This window comes from Gossypium hirsutum, chromosome D13 (assembly GCF_007990345.1).
Source record: "Gossypium hirsutum isolate 1008001.06 chromosome D13, Gossypium_hirsutum_v2.1, whole genome shotgun sequence".
Classification (NCBI taxonomy): domain Eukaryota; kingdom Viridiplantae; phylum Streptophyta; class Magnoliopsida; order Malvales; family Malvaceae; genus Gossypium; species Gossypium hirsutum.
The window spans coordinates 9158364-9180666 of NC_053449.1; the positions used below are offsets into that span (position 1 = coordinate 9158364).

General features: G+C 32.8%; 1 protein-coding gene across 9 annotated transcripts; it reads left to right on the plus strand.

The window, feature by feature from the left end:
* The first annotated feature begins 1970 nt into the window (after positions 1-1970).
* On the plus strand, positions 1971-6666 carry LOC107918765 (putative zinc finger protein CONSTANS-LIKE 11). 9 transcript variants are annotated; one of them, XR_001690227.2, is made up of 7 exons: positions 1971-2172; positions 2307-2982; positions 3129-3353; positions 4067-4410; positions 4874-5034; positions 6040-6111; positions 6377-6666. XR_001690227.2 is itself a non-coding variant. In XM_041110210.1 (6 exons), the coding sequence occupies exons 1-5, from the start codon at positions 2114-2116 to the stop codon at positions 4998-5000; spliced, it is 1431 nt and encodes a 476-aa protein (XP_040966144.1). In that variant the 5' UTR covers positions 1971-2113; the 3' UTR covers positions 5001-5034; positions 6377-6666. The 9 variants fall into 9 exon arrangements, 2 of the variants coding, with proteins under 2 accessions (XP_040966144.1, XP_040966143.1); XR_001690228.2 differs by having other exon boundaries at positions 6383-6666; XR_001690226.2 differs by having other exon boundaries at positions 6040-6097.
* Positions 6667-22303: the final 15637 nt, after the last annotated feature.

Consider the following 22303-nt stretch of genomic DNA (forward strand, 5'->3'; position numbering starts at 1 on the left):
AAGGAAATGAGTTAGGCTATAGAGATTTGCTTATAATATGAAAGAACTTTTATTTTTCATCAAATGTAAGTAAACTTCTAAATCCTAACTTTGCGATTTTGCAACATATACAATAGGTGTCGGCATTAAACTTAATGCGTTTCTCCTTCATTGTGTCGACGACAGCTTGGATGCTAGAAATCATTCCCTCCTTGTAAATTGCATCAATCATTAGATTATATGTGGAATTATTAGGCTTGATCCCCTGCCTTTATCATGTAAGAGAAGAGAGAAAGACCTTTCTTCAGCAATCCCTTATCACAAAAATGGCAAATGACAGTGGTATATGTTTTAACACCATGTTGAATCCCATCACCTTTAAAAACTTAACCGCTCGAAAAAGCTTACCTTCTTTTAAAAATGCCTTAATCAAGGCTTTTGAAGTACGAAAATCAGGCTGAAAACCTGAGGTGATCATTTTGCCCATAACCATTAACTCTTTATCAGGTCGACGAGCCGAGCAATATAAAATAACTCTTAAGTTAAAACATTGTTCGTCGAACCTACTTTCTGGATTGTGAGACCAAGAAATACCCTTGAAAATTTAATGCTATCTTGCATATTATATGTCGCAAAATGACAAATAAATGAGTGAGGCTATAGAAAATTGCTTATAGTATGAAAAACCTTTTATTTTTCATCAAATGTAATCTCTAGATGTGTAAATAACAATATTAAAATTGCTTAATAAATATGTAAAAATAATTTATTACCATTTACCAAACCTCGTGCAAGTTTTGTGCAATTTTAAAAAAAATAGTAATTTTTCTGTAATTTTTTTATGTCTTTAACACATAATTTTGGTAAAAAGAAACTAGGCTAAAAAAATGTCGATGCCAATTAAATTAAGATTGAATTGACAATAATTGACATTTTTTTAATTTGTATTCCAATAGCTATCTAAAAATTTCAACTAAAATCAATTTTAAGATTTTTCTTCTTTAATCCTAATTTGGCCCATCCAAATATAAGGGAGGACATAATGTTCTTTCTTTTGATCGCTTAATAGCCTTCCCCTACCCCAAGGGCGAAGCTAGAAAAGTTTTTTAGGGCGGGCCGAAATTAAATTGTAACTTTTAATAATCTATATCTTTATAAATGTTAAAGGATTAAATTAAATTTTTATAATTTTTAAGGGGGTCAAAGTGTAATTTTACCTTTACTAATAAAAAGAATAAAAACATAATTAAAAAGATTGAATGTGAATATGAACATTTGAAATCTAACCATACAAATTCTTGGATAGAATTAATAATTATGGGTAGTAGAATAAATTTATCACTCTAGAACAAAATTTACCAATTTTTCTTTTTTTATAGGAGTTTGAAATATTTTGTAACTAAGAAAATAAAATGACGCACAAAAAAATGTGATATTTATTACGTGTAGTTAGTAAATGTTAATATATAAATAAATAAACTTGCGTTTTCGTTTTATGATTCCTATTTTTTCAAATTCAACATAATTATTTAGATAAAATCAAACATAAATTTGACCACTAAATAACTAGGCATTAAATTTACAATTTATCCCAATTTAAAAAGAGATTCAGACATTTCAGCACAGCTAAGCGGCCACATCAGCATTGTCTCACACCACAAATCGGAAGCTGTTCAGACACTAAGCCACGTGTCCATCTGTGATCTCTCGAGATGCGGGGCTAAATTTTCGTCTCGAAAGTCAAAATGAGAAACCCGCACATAATCTCGGGTGATGACGTGGTGATCAATTTGTGACCAATCCTTCTATCAAACCGCCCTCAATCTTTCCACTCATTTACCATCCTCGCCATCGTCCGACCAAAACGGATGACCGCAATAATATCACATGTCCACGTCATCCTAGAGTATCCCATCCACAAAGCTAACATCGCAGCACGTGGCACGCACCCATCAAACCTCGGACAAACGTGAATAAATAAACCAGTTTTTGCTCACTGAAAAAAAAAAAAAAAACTTCCAGTTACCAACGCTGACAGCCCTTCACTGTTCCCCCTATTATGTATTTTTAGCTCAAAGAAATGTTTGCTTTTTTGTTATCAATGTTGATGCGTATTTGCTTCGGTTAATGGATTATGTGTTCTTCGACATGGCTGATTTCAGAAGCCGGGATTGGGTTCTTTTCATTGTATAGGTAAAGCTTAATCTCAATTTACTCTGTTTCTATGATTTTAAATTTTAATCATTCAAATGATTCAATTCCTTGTTCTTTGTACATGATCTGGGTATAATTTTAATGTTTTTTTTTGTTAATTTTGATTATTGAAGGGTAGTTTTTGTTAGGATTGAGGAATCAATAGAGCCGAATTACCGCCCAACTGCAGTGGTTTACTGTAAAGTTAGGGGGAATAACGGGATGGAACCTGTATGCGATTTTTGTCGAGGGGAAAGAGCAGTGGTTTACTGTAAATCGGATTCGGCTCGGCTTTGCTTGAGCTGTGATGGGTGCGTTCACTCTGCAAATTTGTTGTCATGTAGACACGTTCGTTCACTTTTGTGTGAGAAATGCAATTCTCAATCTGCAGTTGTTAGGTGTTTGGATGAGAAATTGTCTCTTTGTCAGGATTGTGATGGTAATGGCAATGGTTGCTCGAGTTTGGGGCATTGGCGAGAGGCCCTCAATTCTTATACGGATTGTCCTTCTTTGGCTGAGTTTAGAAGAATCTGGTCTTCGGTTCTTGGTGCTTCGTCTCCTGCTGTTTTTGATGTTGATTGGCCAGTCGGTGCTTCAACTGCTAACGACAATTGTTTCACTAACTGTTTGAATCAAATAGACCAAGGGGGCTCATTTGAACTGGCTGGTACAAAGTTAAATGAACTAGGTTCATGTCCTAAGCTAAAGCCTTGTATGATTTCATCTTCTCTGATATCACCAAATGCAAATTACATCCCTTACTGCAAAGATGGAGAACCTGTTTTCTCAGAGGAGCCGAATATGCCAAAGGTATGGCTTTTGCTGCTATATTTATTTGAATTGGTGATGGAAAGTATTGATTTTGAAGTAATAGCTTGACTCTTGAATCATTCTTTGTTTAGCCGCATTTGGACTGATCTCTCTTGAATGTTTGATTTTGGCTCCTTTTGTTCCAGGGTTTTTCTGACCTCAGAGATTTCAAAGTTCCTGATGGTGATGACCTTTGTGAAGGCCTGAACATCAATGATGTTCAATTCAGCTTCAAAACTGCCAATGAGATATTTGGCGGTTCACAAGGCCAAACTAGGTACCAGTTTGAGAAGGTTGGGACAGATGGCCCAATTATGGACAAAACTTTACCGGTAATCAAATCTAATGGTCCTAGCAAGAACATGTTAGAGGTTTTCTTTTCTTTCTCTCTAATTTCAATTGCAAAATATATCTTATAAATACATCTATGGTTATATATATATATATTCTATTTGTTCCTTTCCACATTTTCTAATCTAATTTGTAGTATTGTATGAGCATCTGAGTTGTTTTTCATAGAAAACTTAGACTTTTTGGTACTTCATCAACTGTGATGTGAGAGTATAATAGGTAGTAGGTCAAAAATCCATCTACTATATAGCTATTGTTTCTATTCAGTAATATGTTTCTGATAAAGTAAAATCTGAAACTTGAAGGCCTTGTGCAATAGAACATTTATTTATGTCCTAAGTGGCCTCCATTTGCAGCATTTTTTTGAAATAATCAATTCATTTCATTGCATTAGTTTCAACTCATGACTTGTGCAAATCGTACTCTGTAATACTACTACCTTCTGCTCTACAAATCAAACAATAATAGACATATGGTAAGGAATAATTAAGTTCATAACTAATAGGATCAAGACTCTGCTCCATGGTACTCGTGTTAATATGTTGATAAGACATTTTACCATGTTACATGTTTATTTCTCGAGCATACTTATTGTTGCTGATGTTCTGGAGTAATTATAAACCTGAAAAACTACATAACTGTTTTCTTGTTTTATCTATGTTTCTTTATTGAAGTTGAGAAGAGATTTTAAATCACTTCATGGTTGACAAGCCAAAGTTGTGTATCTTAACAGGCATTACCATCGGGACAAAAGGAGTGCCTGCCTTTTCCATCCTCTCAAGTCGGTTGCTCAGCTAGTATGATGGCTACCATGATTGGCACTTCTAATTGCATGCTTATGAATCCGAGTTGTAACCGAAACATCAATCTAGGATATCCTGTTGGCCAAGTTCCTTCAAACTTAGCTCCTTCACCATCCAACATTACAGTGAAAAATAGCCCTGCTGATTTTCAAGACTGTGGATTGCCACCAGCTTTTCTAACTGGTGACTCCCATTTCCAAAATTTGGAAGCTAGTTGCCCACAAGCTAGGGATAAAGCGAAGATAAGATACAATGAAAAAAAGAAAACACGAATGTATGTTTTTCATCCCTGTTACATTGAAATTGATGTTTATCTTCTGTTTTCATGTTAATATGATACTGAGATAACTCATTTTCTGGTTAAAAATGTTTGGAGGACACTTTCCCGAAATCAAAATTGTTCTGTTTAATACCTGATAATCTGTAGATTAACTTCTTTGGGATGACATTGTCTGTTGTCTTTAATAATATAGATTGCCTCTTCAACATATGAAATCATCAGTTGTAATTTGTAGGCATGATTATTGTTTTACTTTTCCTGGAACAAAACAATTAGTGTGACAAAAAAAACAGAATACATATCTGCATAATGATATTACTTACGTTCCCAATTTAAGATGGAAGGAGGTTGTTTTGCATTTTATTTTTCAATATTTGGTTTAAATAGCTATTAATTCACATGGCCAAGATGATGTACGACAAGTTCTTCAATTGTTTTTTCATTTTCCTATTTACAGATTTGGTAAGCAAATAAGATATGCCTCCCGTAAGGCTAGGGCTGACACTAGGAAACGTGTGAAAGGCAGATTTGTGAAAGCAGGCGAAGAATATGATTATGATCCTCTCGTTGCACGGAACTTCTAAGGCGAATTATGGAATCATGCCCCTGATCATGAAGGTAAGAGATTTAATAAGATGATAATTAGTCCATCTAAAAATGTTTGTAAATAATGTTATTCATAATGGCATGATAAGCATTGAACCGAGACTAGCCTATTTTCAGTAAAGAAAGAAAAGGTCTACAATGGATCAATTGATAAAATAAAGAGCTTATTGTAGAATACTAGATTGAAGAAATTAAGAAATCAGTAACATTAGAGCGAAGAAAATATAAAGAAACACTGAAAATTTAGTCATCTTCAGATTAGCCTACTTTTTTTTGGTTTATAGGGAAAGTCCAATAGATATTCAGATAAGGACAGCTGTAGGAAACAAGTTTTCTGCTAGAAGTGATCTTATACATAGTTTTTTTTCTTCTTTTTTTGGAAAATTTCTGTTGTTGAGTATGGCACATAGAGGTTAATCACAGTATTGACAGCATACCGCATGCACTTTCAAAGTTCAAGTCTTAACCCTTTAATTTCGTTGCTTAGGACTCAATAGCTAACAACATTATCATTTCTCTTGTTCAATATTAGGCTGCAATGCAACTTTTTTATAATTTCCTCCCTTGGTGTACTTTTTAGGGTGTCATTTCCTTGTACACATACTCGACTTAAGCCTTCTCAATTGTACTTACTATTGCTGATTTACTTGGTCTTTCTTGATGATGGAGAATTGGCAGTAAACCTCCCTTAGTGTATGAAGCTACTTTTATTTGCATTTGTTATGAGCATTATTTGGCTACATTTCAGAAGCCTGTTTCTTATGCACAAGTCTATTGTACTGTAGGCACCTTAAATTATTTGAGTTGTGAACACTTGAGTTATAACCGAGTTCATCCCTGACAATCTATGAACTGCCTCAGTTATGCTCATGCTATAGCTCCACATGATTTGCTACTGGGGGCTCTTAACAATAAATTATTCATGTAAAATTACTGCTTACATTACATGCTACTTTTGTATGCTTCATTAACCACATAAACTCAACTGAGGATGTTATTCTATTGGTATATGTGTAGGAAAAATTATGAAGGTACACACATCAAGAAGTCCCAGCTGGCTTTGAAGAACGTTAAAGTAAAAAACCATTGGTGCATATTTTTTTTCTTAGACCCTTTCCTTTAGCTTTTTCCTAATCATCTATGTCGCCACTGCACAAGGCAAAACCCTTGTTGCAAGTTAATTTTGGTTAATTTTTTTATTGGTGCACAACACAAGCTCCATTCCATGTAATAAAAACATTGATCCTTGGTCATCAAATTCAAATAAGGAGTAGAATTTTGGTCACAATTTGTCCTTTTGATTTCTTTCATAATTTAAAGTACTGTATATTCTTATTCTGCCTGTTTTTTTTAGTTGCAGATGAAATGAACTATGAAGAATGGTAAAAGGGAAATTGCTTGAAGTAGCAGAGTCAGTAGCAGAAGCAAGTTGTTCCTCTCTTTAAGGCCTCTGGAGGAGGGAAAAAGTTTTTTTAAAAAAGGGAAGAGGATAGTGTACCATGTATATGCAGGAAGAAGATAATGTCGCAATATAAAACACTGTGAAGTTGTGAGGAAAAAATAAAATTAAATGTAACCTCCCCAAATTTTGTACTTTGAATCAGTACATATGCTATACAATTACTTTTTTTTTTTTGCTTTTAACCTCCCCTTCCCAATTGTCCAATTCTTGTCTTAGAATAGAAAAGGTCTGATGAAGGATTTTCTAGCTCCTCAACACATCTGGTATTGTTTTAGGAGGTTTTGTCGTCTTTGAAATATTATTTACTTCTGAATAAGTTGCAGAAACTAAAGAGTCTGTGATTAGAAATAGGGGTGTTTAAATTTTGGTTAAAACCGAATTAACCGACCAAACCGATCTAATTCGGTCAGAGGTTTGTTAATGATTTTTCGGAAATTTGGTTATCAGTTAATTCGGTTCGAAGTTGGGCAATTAACCAAACTTAATAATTAATATTATATATTACATGTATTAGTTAGTTCGGTTAATTTAGTCAAATGAAACATTATCAATTTATTTATTTTTATATGTTTTATACTTGTTTTAACCAAAATAAAATGAAAACATATAAATTCCGATTAACATAAATAAATAAATTAAAATAATTAAAAAGAATCTCATCTATCCAAAAACATACTCCCTAGCATTTCAATGCATTTCCATTTAAAGTTGCATAATAATAACCAATCTATTATTACAGGTTTTATTCTTTAAATGCAATTTTTTCTGTCTAGATCAGGGTTCTGTGTGTACCCTGGTTTTGATATGGCACCATTGTTTGCAAAAGGACAGAAATTTTATTGTTTCATTTTGTTAAAAGAAATGCCTTGAGAAAGGTGTTAGTAGGGTTTGAGTGATGGAGATTGAACTGGAAGGTGCAACTGAGGAGACTCTAGGTTTTATATAAGAAAATTTTTAGAGTAGAAGAGGGGTAAGGAATATTCTTTTAGGGATGTGGCCTAAGGGTCCATTTGTTTGTATTCGGGAAATGGGAGATAATACTTACTCTATTGCTTGTGAGTCAGAAAGATTGTTGAAAGGAGCAATTGAGGAAAGTCTTGGGCAATAATGGGACATGCGATACCATTTCAGAGGTGGAAAGGGGATATTGCCCTAAAGGAGGTATCCTTTAATAATTTATGATATTGGGTGCATATTGAGTTCAGGTGCATGGTCTACCTTTAGAGATGCTAACAAGGTCTAATGCTATGAGAATTGGAAGTAAAATTGGGAGGGTTATTTCTATTGAGGGCAAGGGGGTCTAGGAAAGAGTTATCTCAAGATGTGGGTTGAACTAGAAGTCAACAATCCAATTTTGGGTACCAAAGAAAGGGAAGGATAAAATTTGGGCGTCAATTAGATATAAGAAGTTGGCAGATTTTTGTTATTACTGTGGGAGATTAGGACATGTTATTAAAATGTGTAAAGAAAATGTATTAGAGTAGGAAGGGGGTAAGGTGAGGTTTGGGCCATCTCTTAGAGCTATGATACAGAGAATGGGTGGAGGGGAGAGGAATTATAGCTAGAGAAGGGGATATAAGGGATAACATGGGAATGTTTGGGGTGAAAGAGGGAGCAAATAGGATGGTGTATGAGAATCAAAGTTGGGTTAAAAAGGTGGATAAAGGGAAAGCTATAATAGGGTCTGGTATTGTTAGAGATGAAGGGAAAAAAGGTTTAAGGAAGATTTTTATTGATGAAAATCAAATGGGTAGAGGTAAAGATTTAATGATTGAGAAAGCATTGGGCGTTAGCACCTTGGGGAAATTCTCTTTGGATACTATAAGGAATTTTGAGGAAAAAGACTAGTGGAAGAGGCTGGTTTGAAAGGATAACGCTTTTGATATAATAATATTTAAGATAAATTATATATATTATATTTTTTAAGGATGTTTGGATAAGCGGTGCTTTTACCTGCGGTTAGTGTAAAAACAACGATGGCGGTGATATTAAATTTTGTAACAATATTGCACTGTGAGAAAAAATAAGCTAAACGCACCGCACTGCCCATCCAAACCCAGTTTAAGTCATTTGGTGAAAATATGGTTGAAAATGTTCAAAAACTTGCAATATACCCAAAAACATGTTTTAAATATATTTTAGTTTATGTGAATACTTTTTAATTAATACCAAAGTGTTTTAATTAAAATATTAGAAAATATAGAATATTAAAACATTTTCAAAGTGTTTCATTTTTTAAAATAATTAATTTAAAATCATATTATTATTGAAATGTTACACTTTTTACCAAATAAATATAAATATTAAAATTGATACACACTGCCATCCCATGCATTTTTTAATTATACAATTTCGTTTCACCATACATCATATGGGTACGTAAACTAGTATATTATATATATTAGAACAAAAATATATATGGAAACATTTTAATGTTGTACTTAATTAATTATTAATAATTTATCCTTATTTTATCCCTAATTAATAATTTAATATATTTTAATAATATATAATATACCATAATTAATCATTTTTATCCTTAATTAATATTTTATTATATTTTTAATTATATGTGCATGATATAATATATTATCATTATAAATGAAATAACACGAGTAATTTTGGATCAATCACTGGTTCACACATCAATATGCTAATAGAATTAAATTATAAATATGGATTATGCACTTAAAATGGATTTAATATCAATATTTTTATTTTATTTTATATGAAATAAAAGTACGACAATCTTTATAGTTGTATATTTTTTTTTGTTAATGTGACATTTTAAAATTAAAAAGGATACTCACTTATTATTCATGTAACAATCCTTAAAAATTAATATAAGTATTTTAATTAGGATAAAATATTTAAATTAACTAATGACAATATAAGAATCGAGGTGTTAAATTATGTAAAATTAAAGTATAGAGATTCGGTTTCAAATTTGAGTGAAATATAGGGATTAAAATTGAAATTTAACCATTCTTATATAATTTTAAAAAAGTGAAAGGATTAAAGATGAAATTTGACCATAATATTTTCATATAAAAAAATGGAAAAGGGATAGCTGTCTTGAATGGAAGGCTTTAGGACCTTCCTTATACATACAAGATTATAATTTCAAAAATAAATAAGTGAAATTTCAGAAATTTTAAACTTTTTTTGTTTTTTATTTTTATAAAATTTGAAATTTAACCTCAACTTAGGTTCACTTTTTTAAAGGATATCATGGTTTTTTTAATTGTTACCTAATTATAATTTTTATAATTTCAAAAAACAAATAATTTTCTGTTTTAAAGATTTTTTTTCATATTTTTATAATTTATTTAGAATTATCGGTAAAAAAAGTTGTGAAATGACCAAATTTAATATTTTAGCTATGGTTCAGGGGTTAAATTAGATATTAAACCTTTAGTTAATGTGACATATCGCATTTCCGTTGAGGCTATAACAACTGATAATGAACAAGTGACCAAAACGTTAGTAATCAAAATATAACTTTTCATAGTTTAGCGGCAAAGAAAATTTCAACCAAGTTGAGTGACCTTATTTTTTGTAGGTTATCTTAATTAATTTCATCTTTCATGCTAAACAAAATCCTAAAATTTTTTTCATTACTTTTTTACACGTAATTAATTAATTGCAAATATTTTTCTTTTCTTTTAGTTTAGCATAGAAGATCCAAAATTATATAAAAAAAAAGAAATTTAAATTTCATAGAAAATTATTAAATCTGAGTTACTTGACTTGATTTTGTTAATGATAGTTCGGAAAAGTAAAATAAAATATTAAAGTTTAGGATATTAAATTAATTAATTTATTAACTTCAAGATTTCAATAACAAATCAGTTGACATTATCAAGTGAAAAAAAAATAATTTATGTAATTGATTTTGATGTTACAAAATTTAAACTTTCAATATCGAAAGAAAAAAATTTAGAATTTTTGACAGTGGAATAAACAAGTACAATTTAATAATTTTTTAGCTTATCACTTTTTCACTAATATTTTTTACTCAAATAAATAAATAATTTTTTTGAATGATCGCGACCTGTGACTAAAATAAAAGTATAAGCATGATATGTAGCAATCAAGATTTAACACTAGGATAAAAACTTCTTAAAAATTGTGTCGAGATTATAAGAGTAGATTGATTTTGGTGTTTTGGTTTGCCCCACCAATGTCCATTGCATGCATTCAACGAGAGAAATGCAATTTTCACTCTGAGTGACAATAATTGTAGCACTATTTTTCAGACTAATAATTGTATTACTTGGGGTTAAAATAAAAGTGACAATTATATAATAAAATATGGATGCGAAACAATTCCTTGTAATGTTCATCCATATGATGATATATGGTTTGGGGATTTCATGTTTTGGCTGCTCTAATGCTTTTTAATTCTAATTTGCTTTAGTAATATATTATTTATTATGTAATTTGTATCAAATCTAAAGGATAAACTATTAAAATAGTCATTTTTTGTTTATTTCATGTTATATTTTAGTCACTTATGTTTGAAATGTTACGTTTTAGTCACTTACATTAACATGTTGTAACATTTTAGTCATTAACGGTGTAATGGTAAGCTGACGTGGCACATTAAATCATCATTTCAAAAAAAGGTTAAATTATACAATTGGTCCCCATATTTTTTTCGTTTTGAACAATTTAATTTTTCCTTTTATGTTCTTTTAACTTTCCCTTTTTTTTTCTTTATTTTCCATTCTCTTATGCTTCTCCCTCTATTTTTCTCCCTTCTCCATCTCTTTTAACATAGTTTTTCTATATTTCCATTTCTTAAAACTTTTTTATGTTTATGAAAAAAGAAAAGGCAAAAGTTGAAACCAAAATAAATTTGTTTCGCATATTCTCACCCTGCAGTTACAAACTCACATCATCCATCATCGCTTTAACGAACCAATTTGGATTTCTCAATGACCTAGCCCACAAGCTCACCTCATTCGAAGACCTTGCCAGTGTTGACTTCTGGTAGTCCACCCTCAACAAAGTTTCTCGAGCCCATTCCCTTAACCTCCTAACCAACCCCCACGACCACCTTATCATCTTACCTACAACATTCTCGCCCTCTTGAAACTACGTTCTTTCACGGATTCGTCAAACGAGCTCTACACTCTCAATGACTAAAATGACCACCATACAAAACTTACCCTCAAGTTTACCCAAATCAGTTTGGTTCCATGCTCCCTTTCTCTCTTCGGTTCATCCATGCTCGACTTTCAATCAAGCTTGTTTGGGGATATCCAAGAAGGTTTAGATCAATTTTATTGTGTGCTTAATTTTATTTGTTAGAAAATAAAAGAAAAGGAAAGGAATAATCTACACGATTTTATAAATGTTTGGAAACGGAAAAATTTTGTTTTGAATATAAAGAATTTAATTTATGTTTAGATTTGATTAAGGATATTATTTTTTATATTGATTAGTTAGATCCAATTTTAGTTTCAAAATTAGGTTATATTCAAATCAAGATTTGATTAAGAATGATTGATATTTGGTTTTGAGTGAAATTTAATTTAGGAATCATGTGAGAAAAACAAGGATTTGGTCTATTTGGTGGGCAAAGATTATGTTTCTGTAGTGAAGAATATGAGATGAGAGATACATAAAGGGGAAGAAGAAAAAGAAAAGAAAAAAAAGGAAAAGATTAAATTGTTCAAAAAAATAAAAGTATGACGACTTGTTTTAACAAATGGAAAATATAGAAAAACTATGTTAAAAGAAATGGAGAATGGAGGAAAACAAAGGGGGAAGGAGGGAGAATGGAAAATAAAGAATAAAAAAGGAAAGTTCAAAGAACATAAAAGAAAAAAAAATTAAATTGTTCAAAATGAAAAAAAAAGGGACCAATTGTATAATTTAACCTAAAATTTTTGTTTGAAATGATGATTTAATGTGCCACGTCAGCTTACCGTTACACCGTTAAATACAATTAACACTTAGTGACTAAAATGTTACAATACGATAACATAAGTCACTAAAATGTAACATTTCAAACATAACTGACTAAAATGTAACATGAGACAAACAAAAATGACTATTTTAATAGTTTACCCAAAGCTTAATTGTCTATATTTAAAATTTTAATAAATATATATAATATTATTTAATATTAAAATAAAAATAATTTAATCTATTTTAAAAAATATATAAATGCATATAAAATAGATTTAAATTAAATATTTATAAATACAGATGAATTTGAATAAAGTGTAAAACTCATTTGTTTTTTTGAATTTAAACCGCCTGGTGCATTAAAAATGAAGGAAAGATTAAAAAGATTACAATTTCCTAAACCCTGCTTCGTTTCTAAGCCAAACAATTGTTACAGTAATTCCCTAAAATTGTCACTGTTATGGACCTAAATTTAATAGAAAATTTTAACGATGATAAAAATTCTTAAAAAATCATATAAGTATTTTAATTAGAAAAAAGTATTTAGACTAACTAATGACTTTATAAGAATCGGTGTGTCAAATTATGTCAAAATTAAGATATAGAGATTCAATTTCAAATTTGAGTGAAATTTAGTGATCAAAATTGAAATTTAACTATTCTTATATAATTAAAAAAAAAGTAAAAAGATTAAAAATGAAATTTAACCATAATTTTTCATTAAAAAAAAGTTGTCATAAAGGAGGACTTAGGGCCTTTCTTTTTATAGATAGGTGTGTAATTAAAGTATTGAGAATCAATTTCAAAATTGAGTGAAATATAATTTCAAAAAATAAAGGGATTAAAGATGAAATTTGACCTTAATCTTTTCATAAAATAGAAAAGGAAAAAGGATAGTTGTCTTGAATGGAAGGCTTTAGGACCTTCCTTTTACATAAACTTGTATAGATTATAATTTTTAAAACAAAATATTGAAATTTAATAAATTTTTAAAAGGATATCATGGTATTTTAAAACTTTTACATAATTATAATTTTTTATAGTTTAAAAAAATGAATAATTTTCTATTTTAAAGAATTTTTTGATATTTTTATAATTTATTTAGAATTATGTTAAAAAAAGTGACCACAATGGATACTTGTTTTTATAGTTTCAAAATTGAGTAATGAAAATGAAAATTTCCTAAAAGTTGGGTCACCAAGTGTGTAAGTTACCCTAAATTTGATGAATAACGTCAGCCATGATCTAAGTTCTTCTAGAAGTAGCCAATTAGTGTAGTTTAAAGACGACAACTTTGACATTTGGTTGTATTAAAATAAAATGTCTACCCACTATGCATATTTTTACACATTTTTAAAGTAAGAATTATTATCTTCAAAACATTTTACATTACCCAAAATCCTTCTTATAATCCCGATTTTCAGTTTTAATACAAATTTTAGGTATTTTTTAATTATGTCATCTTTTACTATTTCTCCACCTACTACCCATCATTTTATCTCTTACATATATATTAATTTTAAAATTTTAACCTGTTCAGTTTAATTTTATTATTAGCTTTTGTTTTCTAATTTCACTATTTTTTTATATTTTATCAAATTTTAAAATTTCAATCATGATTCAAACGACAATCATTAAAATTCATTAACTAAAATAATCTGACTCTTTGTAATTATTATGTGGAAATAGCAAACTTTCATAGTACTACACGTGATAATATGTTAGCAACATAATATTATAAAAAAAATAGTAGAGTTTTGATAATTCTAATAGCTATTGTTTGGGTCAAGATTGAAATTTTAAAACTTTAAAGTGTGAAGACTAAAAATTACTTAATTAAAGTATAAGTACTAAATTAGCAACTTACACATATTATATGGACTAATAACAAAATTTGATCTTCTAATTTAATATTGCTAAAATGTTTGTTATTCCCGAGTATAGATTTGTAAATGAATCGAGCTTGAATGAACGAGTCTTTGATCATTTTCGTTTATTTATTTTTAAAATGGTTCATGTTCATTTAGAATTTTGAAATTTTGTTTGTGTATGCTTCTTCTTCTTCTTCTTCTTCTTCTTCTTCTTCTTCTTCTTCTTCTTCTTCTTCTTCTTCTTCTTCTTCTTCTTCTTCTTCGGGAATATAAAACAAAGCAAAGTGTCCACAAGGACTTTAACTAAAACACCTACAGGAGGCTATTCAAACAAAAGTAAAACGTTTTCATTATTGCGAGTCATTTTTGCAAGAAAGTCCACAACTTTATTATCTTTTTTGGGCATATATTGGATACGCCATTATATTGTCCTTCCCAACAATTGATGTATATGCCTAGCCAAAGTTGAATTCGAGTTTCTTGAATAGTTGTCTTAAATAATCTGAACTGCTTCTATACTATCTGTACTAATCAATATTCTATCAAATCCTTACTTCAACCGAATAGATAAACCCTCAAAAGTACCCCATAACTCAGCCTTCAAAATTAATCTTATTCATATTCATATTATGTATATTCATATTTATTAAACTTATTCAAAACTGAACTCAGCCTCCAAATTTCTAATTTAAAATTAATATTCAGATTCATTCATTTAAATCAAACGAACTTATTCGCGAACATTTAATTAAACGGAACAATTAAAAATATATTTATAAATAACAAACAAACAAATCATAAACTACTATTTTTCTTATTTTTACATATAAAAGAATCACGCATACATTTTACTAATTATATTATTACAAATAAAATAAGCACATATACTATAATTAATTATATAATAGGGCAAAATACCAAAAAAGCTAATTTTTTAAAAATTTATCGAAATGGGCCCGGTATTTTATTATTTACCGGAATGGGCCCTTTTCTCCGAAAATCGCGTCCACGTCAACGCGATGTCAGGGTACGTGCCAGGAAATCGCGGCCACGTCAGTACGCTTTGCTGACATAGCAACAAATCGCGTCCTCTGAAGCGCGATTTGTGTCCACGTCAGCAAAGCGCGTTGACGTGGACGCGATTTCTTGGCACGTACCCTGACATCGTGCTAACGTGGACGCGATTTCGCCGTGTCTCCCACGTTAGGGTTTTTAGGGTTTTTAGGGGTTTTGGAGAAAAAAGTAAACAAATAAGGGATTAAGGTTAAGGGTTTCGTAATTAAATTAATTAAAATTTATTCAAAATTGGATTATGTTTCGTGTTTATGGGTTTTTAAGATAAAATCAAAGCAGGATGATTTATCAGAAGGATTTTTGAAGTCGCGCCCACATGTACGCGCTTTTGCTACAGTAGGTCCTGGAAAAATAATTTCGACTTGACGTTTCTGAGCAAATAGTTTAAAAAATGCTTCAAGCAGGATGCTTTGAGAGAAGAATTTGTGAAATCGCGTCCTCATGGACGCGCTTTTACTACAGTTGGTCTTGCAAGAAATAATTTCGAGCTAACGTTTTTGAACAAATAGTTTAAAAAACATTTCAAGCAGGATGCTTTATAAGAAAAATTTGTGAATTCGCGCCCACGTGGACAAGCTTTTGCTACAGTAGGTCTTGAAAAAATAATTTTGAGTTGAGGTTTCTGAGCAAATAGTATAAAACAACGCTGCAAGTAGCATGCTATTTTAGAAGAATTTGTGAAATCGCGCCCTCGTGGACGCGCTTTTGCTACAGTTGGTCCTGGAAAAATAATTTTGACTTGACGTTTCTGAGCAAATAGTATAAAATCGCTTCTAGCAGGATGCTTTATGAGAAGAATTTGTGAAATCGCGCCCACGTGGACGCGCTTTTGCTACAGTAACATGTTTGGGATGAGGCTATAAATGAGGCAAAAAATGTTCTGAGATTGCATAAGTCACAGCAGAAACAATTTAGAGAGGCTTAGAAGGTTAGTGTTTCAAATATGAGTAAACGTATTAGTGCTGTTATTTACTACGATGATGAGGTTTGCCACACCGAGAATGGTGTTGTTTTTTTGTCGGAGAATACAGTGCGGCTGGTTTTAACCAGAACATAGATTTGACAGAACTTCGTAAAAGAATTAGGCGTAAAATTTTCGGAACGACGCCAATGAAAGTTCTGTCTATTACGTATCAATTTTGTTCCTCTGTTGATCCAGTGACATATGACTCGTTTGACATAAAAAGGTGCTCGTAGCTTGGAGGCAATGGTGCAGACTCATCTTGCTAGTGGAGCACCTTATATTGAGTTATATGTACAATTTACATCACCAAATGATGTACTTGTGACCGGTGTTCAAGATGTATACATGACCCCTGGCCGACATTCGATTAGCGGGTTAGAAAACACGGAACAACCCATGGTTGGTAGCGGTGTTGAATGCACATCCCCCGCAAGACACTCTGTCGGTGGATGGGACATGTACGTCGGTGGCTGGATGTTTGATGCTGGAAATACGTACTGGGGAACGGCATCAAGTTCTAGTGGTTGGCAATCTACATCCAATTGGGGACATTATGAAATGCCCAAAAGAAGGGATGATGTACTCCCTACGATGTCAACCGGTGAGGGAACCTCATACGCTACAAATGATTGTAGGTTAGAAGATGACTTCGATGTGGATCCACCTCGAGAGCTCGGGCCCGATGGTGCAGAAGTTGGCTTATTTTCTGAACCAGAGCCTATTCCAACAGAACCTGAAGATGCTGAAAGGAGTTCAGATGAAGAAGAAAATCCACGATTCAGAGCATACTCACCTCCAGCCCACATGCATAATGTCGATCTATCTGCAGATGATGCGTTAGAGTTTCCAAATCTACCACACCGGTTACGTGATCGTACAAGTTCAGGGCTAGATTCGGGTGAATTTGAAGTTGGTAATCAGTTTACCAACAATGATAGTTTTATTGGTGCTTTGAAATAACATAGCATCAAAAATGGCGTTAACTACTACGTCGTTAAATCCAAATCTGATAAATTTGAGGCGAAGTGTACGGTGCAAGATGACACATGTTCATGGAAAATCAACGCTTCGTTAAGGAAAGGGACAGGGTTGTGGAAGATTAAAAAGTACAAAGGTCCACATACATGTGCTGCAGGTACAGTATTGACGGTATCTGAATAATAATTTTATTATGTAATATTGCATTATTTAATGTACTCCTTTTATAGGTGTTTCACAAGATCATCCGAAGATAGATTCAGCTATGTTAGCTAGCTTGATACTGCCTACGGTACAAGCAGATCCCAAAACTTCAGTGCCAGTGTTAATTGCCAATATCCGTAGCCAAATGGGGTACACGCTCTCTTACCGCAAGGCTTGGATAGCTAAGCAAAAGGCGTTGGAGAAGATGCATAGTGGGTGGGACACATCATATAATGAAATATGACAGTGGTGTCAAGTGTTAGAGAGATACGTCCTAGGTGCCATCACAGACCTTGAAACGGAACATGCGTATTACAACGGCCGATTGCTACGTGGATGCCAAGTGTTCAAACGCCTGTTTTGGACATTTAAGCAATGCCGAGACGCATTTCCATACTGCAAGCCATTGGTACAAATTGACGGTACCTTTATGTTTGGTAGGTATACTCATCGGCTATTGCTTGCAGTGGCACAGGATGGCGGTGGGAGAATTCTTCCAATTGCATTTGCAATAACACCGGAGGAGTCGTCTGATGACTGGGATTTCTTTCTATCTAGGTTAAGGAGGCATGTGTGCCCCAAACCTGATATCTGTATTATTTCAGATCGGGGCACCGGTATACTAGCTGCATTTGATCGACAGTGAAGCTTATGTCAACGCACACACCATCGATATTGCCTAAGACACGTTGCTTCCAACTACTACAGGCAATATCCATCTAAGAGTGAACGACGACAAGTGACCAACATGGGTATTTAGTCTATATCTGTGTTATTTCGTTTTTCAAATTGAATTAGTTTTATTGGTAGAAGTGGTATGTAATATTTGCTATGAACTTATACTGGCAGGGTATGAAATAAATAAAGACCGTTTTCACGAGATGTTGGTAACTTTACGTTCAATTAACAGAGAAAGGGAGGACTACCTTTGTAACATACGTTTTGAACAGTGGGCACAAGCATACGACGGCGGCCTACGATATAGCCATATGACGTCAAACCTGGATGAATGCATAAATTATGTTATTAAAAGAACGCGTCATCTACCGATAACATCGGTTGTGCGAGAGACATATTTTCGTTTGGCGGCGCTATTTCTAAAGCGAGTAGCAAGTTATGCAGGCCAGATGTAGGGAGGACATGTATGGTGCAGTAAGGTAGTTCAAGAAATTAACAAGGCCAAGGCGCGGACAAACACCATGTACACAGTGTGTCACGATCGAGACGACTTATGGTTTCGCGTGACAGAGTTTGACAGACCGCACCAAGGTGTTGTTGGCAGGCAATATCATGTACACTTGCGAAATAAGACTTGCGACTGTGGGATGTTTGATGCACTTCGTTATCCATGCGCTCATGTTATTGCAGCTTGTCAGAATCTCCGTCTGGATCCGATAAGTTATGTGGATGAAGTGTACAAATTAGAAAACATGTACAACGTCTAGAGACACGTTTTCCCGCCGGTCCTAGATGAACGTAAGTGGCCGCTCGTATCTCTTGCTCCTTTTAAGCTGTTACCGGATAGAGAATTACGTCGTAAACCAAAGGGTCAACCTTGCTCGACTAGAATACGTAACAATATGGATATTTGAGAAACAACCAGTCAACATAAATTGTGCGGATGGTGTAGGAATCCAGGCCATACAAGTCGATCATGCCCTAATCGCAATAGTTGAATGTAATTTTAAAAAAATTATATTTTTTAATTATTAACTGATAATTGTATTAATTGTTAGTAAAATTATCAAATTATATCAAATTATTAATTGTTAGTACTAGTCAAAACATTTTTCCAAATCTAACATTATGTGAATATAAAATTATTAACTGATAATTGTATTAATGTTAGTAAAATCATCAAATTATATTTAAGGGTTAGGATTTTTAAGTTAAGGGTTTAGGGTTTTTAAGTTTAGGGTTTAGGGTTTTAAAGTTAAGGTTTAGGGTTTTTAAGTTAAGGGTTTAGGGTTTTTAGGTTAAGGGTTAAGGGTTAAGGTTTTTAAGTTAAGGGTTTAAGGTTTTTTAGGTTAAGGGTCTAGGGTTTTAAAGTTAAGGTTTAGGGTTTTCAAGTTAGGGGTTAGGGTTTTTAGGTTAAGGGTTTAAAGTTTTTAATTTAAGGGTTAAGGTTTTTCAGTTAATGATTTAGGGTTTTAAGTCAAGGGTCTAAAGTTTTAAAGTTAAGGTTTAGGGTTTTTAGGTTAAGGGTTAGGGTTTTTAGGTTAAGGGTTAGTGTTTTTAATTTAAGGGTTAGGGTTTTAAAGTTAAGGGTTTAGGGTTTTAAAGTTAAGGGTCTATGGTTTTAAAGTTAAGGTTTAAGTTTTTCAAGTTAAGGGTTAGGGTTTTTAGGGTTTAGGGTTTAGAGTTTTTAATTTAAAGGTTTAGGGTTTTTAATTTAAGAGTTTAGGGTTTTTAGGTTAAGGGTTTAGGATTTTTAAGATAGGAGTTTAGGGTTTATGGGTTAGTATTTTTAATTTAAGGGTTTAAGGTTTTTAATTTAAGGGTTAGGGTTTTTAATTTAAGAGATTATGGGTTTTTAGGTTAAGGGTTTAGGATTTTAAAGTTAAGAGTTTAGGATTTAGGGGTTAGGGTTTTTAATTTAAGAGTTTAAGATTTTTTAGGTTAATGGTTTAGGGTTTTAAAGTTAAGAGTTTAAGGTTTAGGGGTTAAAGGTTAGGGTTTTAAATTTAAGGGTTTAAGGTGTTTAATTTAAGGGTTAGGGTTTTTAATTTAAGAGGTTAGAGGTTTTTAGGTTTAGGGTTTATGGTTTTAAAGTAAAGTTTTATGGTTTTAGGTTAGGGGTTAAGTTTTAATTTAAGGGTTTAGGGTTTTAATTTAAGGGTTAGGGTTTTTAATTTAAGAGATTAGGGTTTTTTATGTTAAGGGTTTAAGGTTTTAAAGTTTAAAGTTTAGGGTTTAGGGGTTAAGGTTTTTAATTTAAGGGTTTAGGGTTTTTTATTTAAGGGTTAGTGTTTTTAATTTAAGAGTTTAGGGTTTTTAGGTTAAGGGTTTAGGATTTTAAAGTTAAGGGTTAGGGTTTTTAGGTTAAGGGGTTTTAAGTTAAGGGTTAGGGTTATGGTTTTTAGGTTAAGGGTTTAAGGTTTATGTATTTAATTATAATTTATAAATTTATAAATTTTTAATAAGTTAAGGGTTTAGGGTTTTTAAGTAATAACTCAAAAAATTTCTATTTTATTACATAAAAAAATATCAAAATATTCAAAATATTTGTACAAATAAATTTAAATACAAAAATCAATGTCTGTGCTCGCGGGATTCAATGCCACGTGGCGGCCGTCGACGGTTACGTGCTGGATTGGCAAAAAGAAGAGCTCCCCGATGGCCCTTCTTGCGATCCCTCGTGCGTCGCTGGCCTATACATTGGCGGTCCACTCGGCGTAACAGGAAATGGAGCTGAACCGGGCCATTGGCTCCAACCTGCCATAGGACTCAAAAAAGGAAACAAATAAGGGTTATGAACATAAAAAGGCTAGGAAACGCACTTGTCATCATCTGAAAAGGCGGTTCCGTGGGTATCATCGGTTGAATTGCTGGGTCGGGTGACTGTGTCGGTGCTCTCGTTAGGCCAGGTGAATGTCTGGGCATCGTTGATGGGCCAGCGTCGTCGTCCTATCGTCTTGGATTTAAAGGACCGCGTCTTTCCCTTTGGACACGTAATTGCCGCCGCCTCTCCTCTAGCGATAGTAAATACGGCTTGCCATAGATCCTAAACCATGGCATGTATTCCGGCACACACGCTAACTCCGGAACGATGATCGGTTCCATACTAGGTATATAGTCATACCGATCTTCCCACATTTGGATGTACTCGGACCAGAATCTCGGCCAATCCGTATTCAATTGCTGAAGGTCGATTTTGTGGTGATCATCAAACACCTCAGGTTCCACGGGAATCGGTTGTCTACATCTAAATTGCCGTAACATCCTGTCTGACTAGTGCATCTCCACGGTCGCGTAGTTGATCAACGCGACTTTCGCATGCCAAGCGTTTGGATTTTGTAAGAACTCTTCCGGAATTACTGCCCGAATTGCTGGATCCTCGTATAGTGTCCATTGAAACTATATGAACATGATAGAAATATTAGTTATATACATAATACTAAATACTAAAAACTAAATACCAATCGACTAGCAAATGATGGAAATATCAATTTTATTTAATACTTACATGTGCTTCCAACTGTTGGTCTAATAGAAGCCGTATATCTTCAAGAGAGGTAGGTAATCGAGCATGACTTGCCAGATGGTTCCACCTAATTAAATAAATTTTTAGCATACTTTTATTTTTAGAAATCTACATAATAATTGTAAAATCTAATATAAAATTTACCTCGTTATCAGTGGGAATGTATATGGGTGGTCTACTCGAGGATGTAGAAATGGAAAGCAAAATCGTGCCCATGACTGCAGTAGGGACAGCAACCTCCGATTTTTGCTTTCCTCGGTCGCGTCGCCTCGCAGATCTCCTTATATAACGTTGCCAAGACGGCAGACCCCCAACTCAATTCACTAGCTGCTCTAAAATCAACGAGTTTTAGCAGTCATCTTAGATGTACGCGGCTCCGTGACAAGTCGGGCATCAGATAACCTCCAATTAACTGAAGAATGTATGCCCGAGCATATCGGATTCTTTCTATTTCGGTTGAATCTTCATCCGAATCTGGGAATGTGTCTCGTAACAAGCCCATCCCGATCTTACCTCCCTCCATTTTCTCTTGAATAACGCCCAAAAGCTCGTAGCACACCGCAAGCCAATCACTAGATTGGTCAGACCCGGTGACTAGGTACCCT

What these genes read in the sequence shown, in the direction of transcription:
- LOC107918765 (XM_041110210.1), top strand. Translation starts at nt 2,114, where the DNA reads ATGTGTTCTTCGACATGGCTGATTTCAGAAGCCGGGATTGGGTTCTTT. An exon ending in CTAGCAAGAACATGTTAGAG is followed by an intron (nt 3,354 to 4,066) that starts GTTTTCTTTTCT and finishes GTATCTTAACAG; the next exon opens with GCATTACCATCGGGACAAAA. An exon ending in GAAAAAAAGAAAACACGAAT is followed by an intron (nt 4,411 to 4,873) that starts GTATGTTTTTCA and finishes TCCTATTTACAG; the next exon opens with ATTTGGTAAGCAAATAAGAT.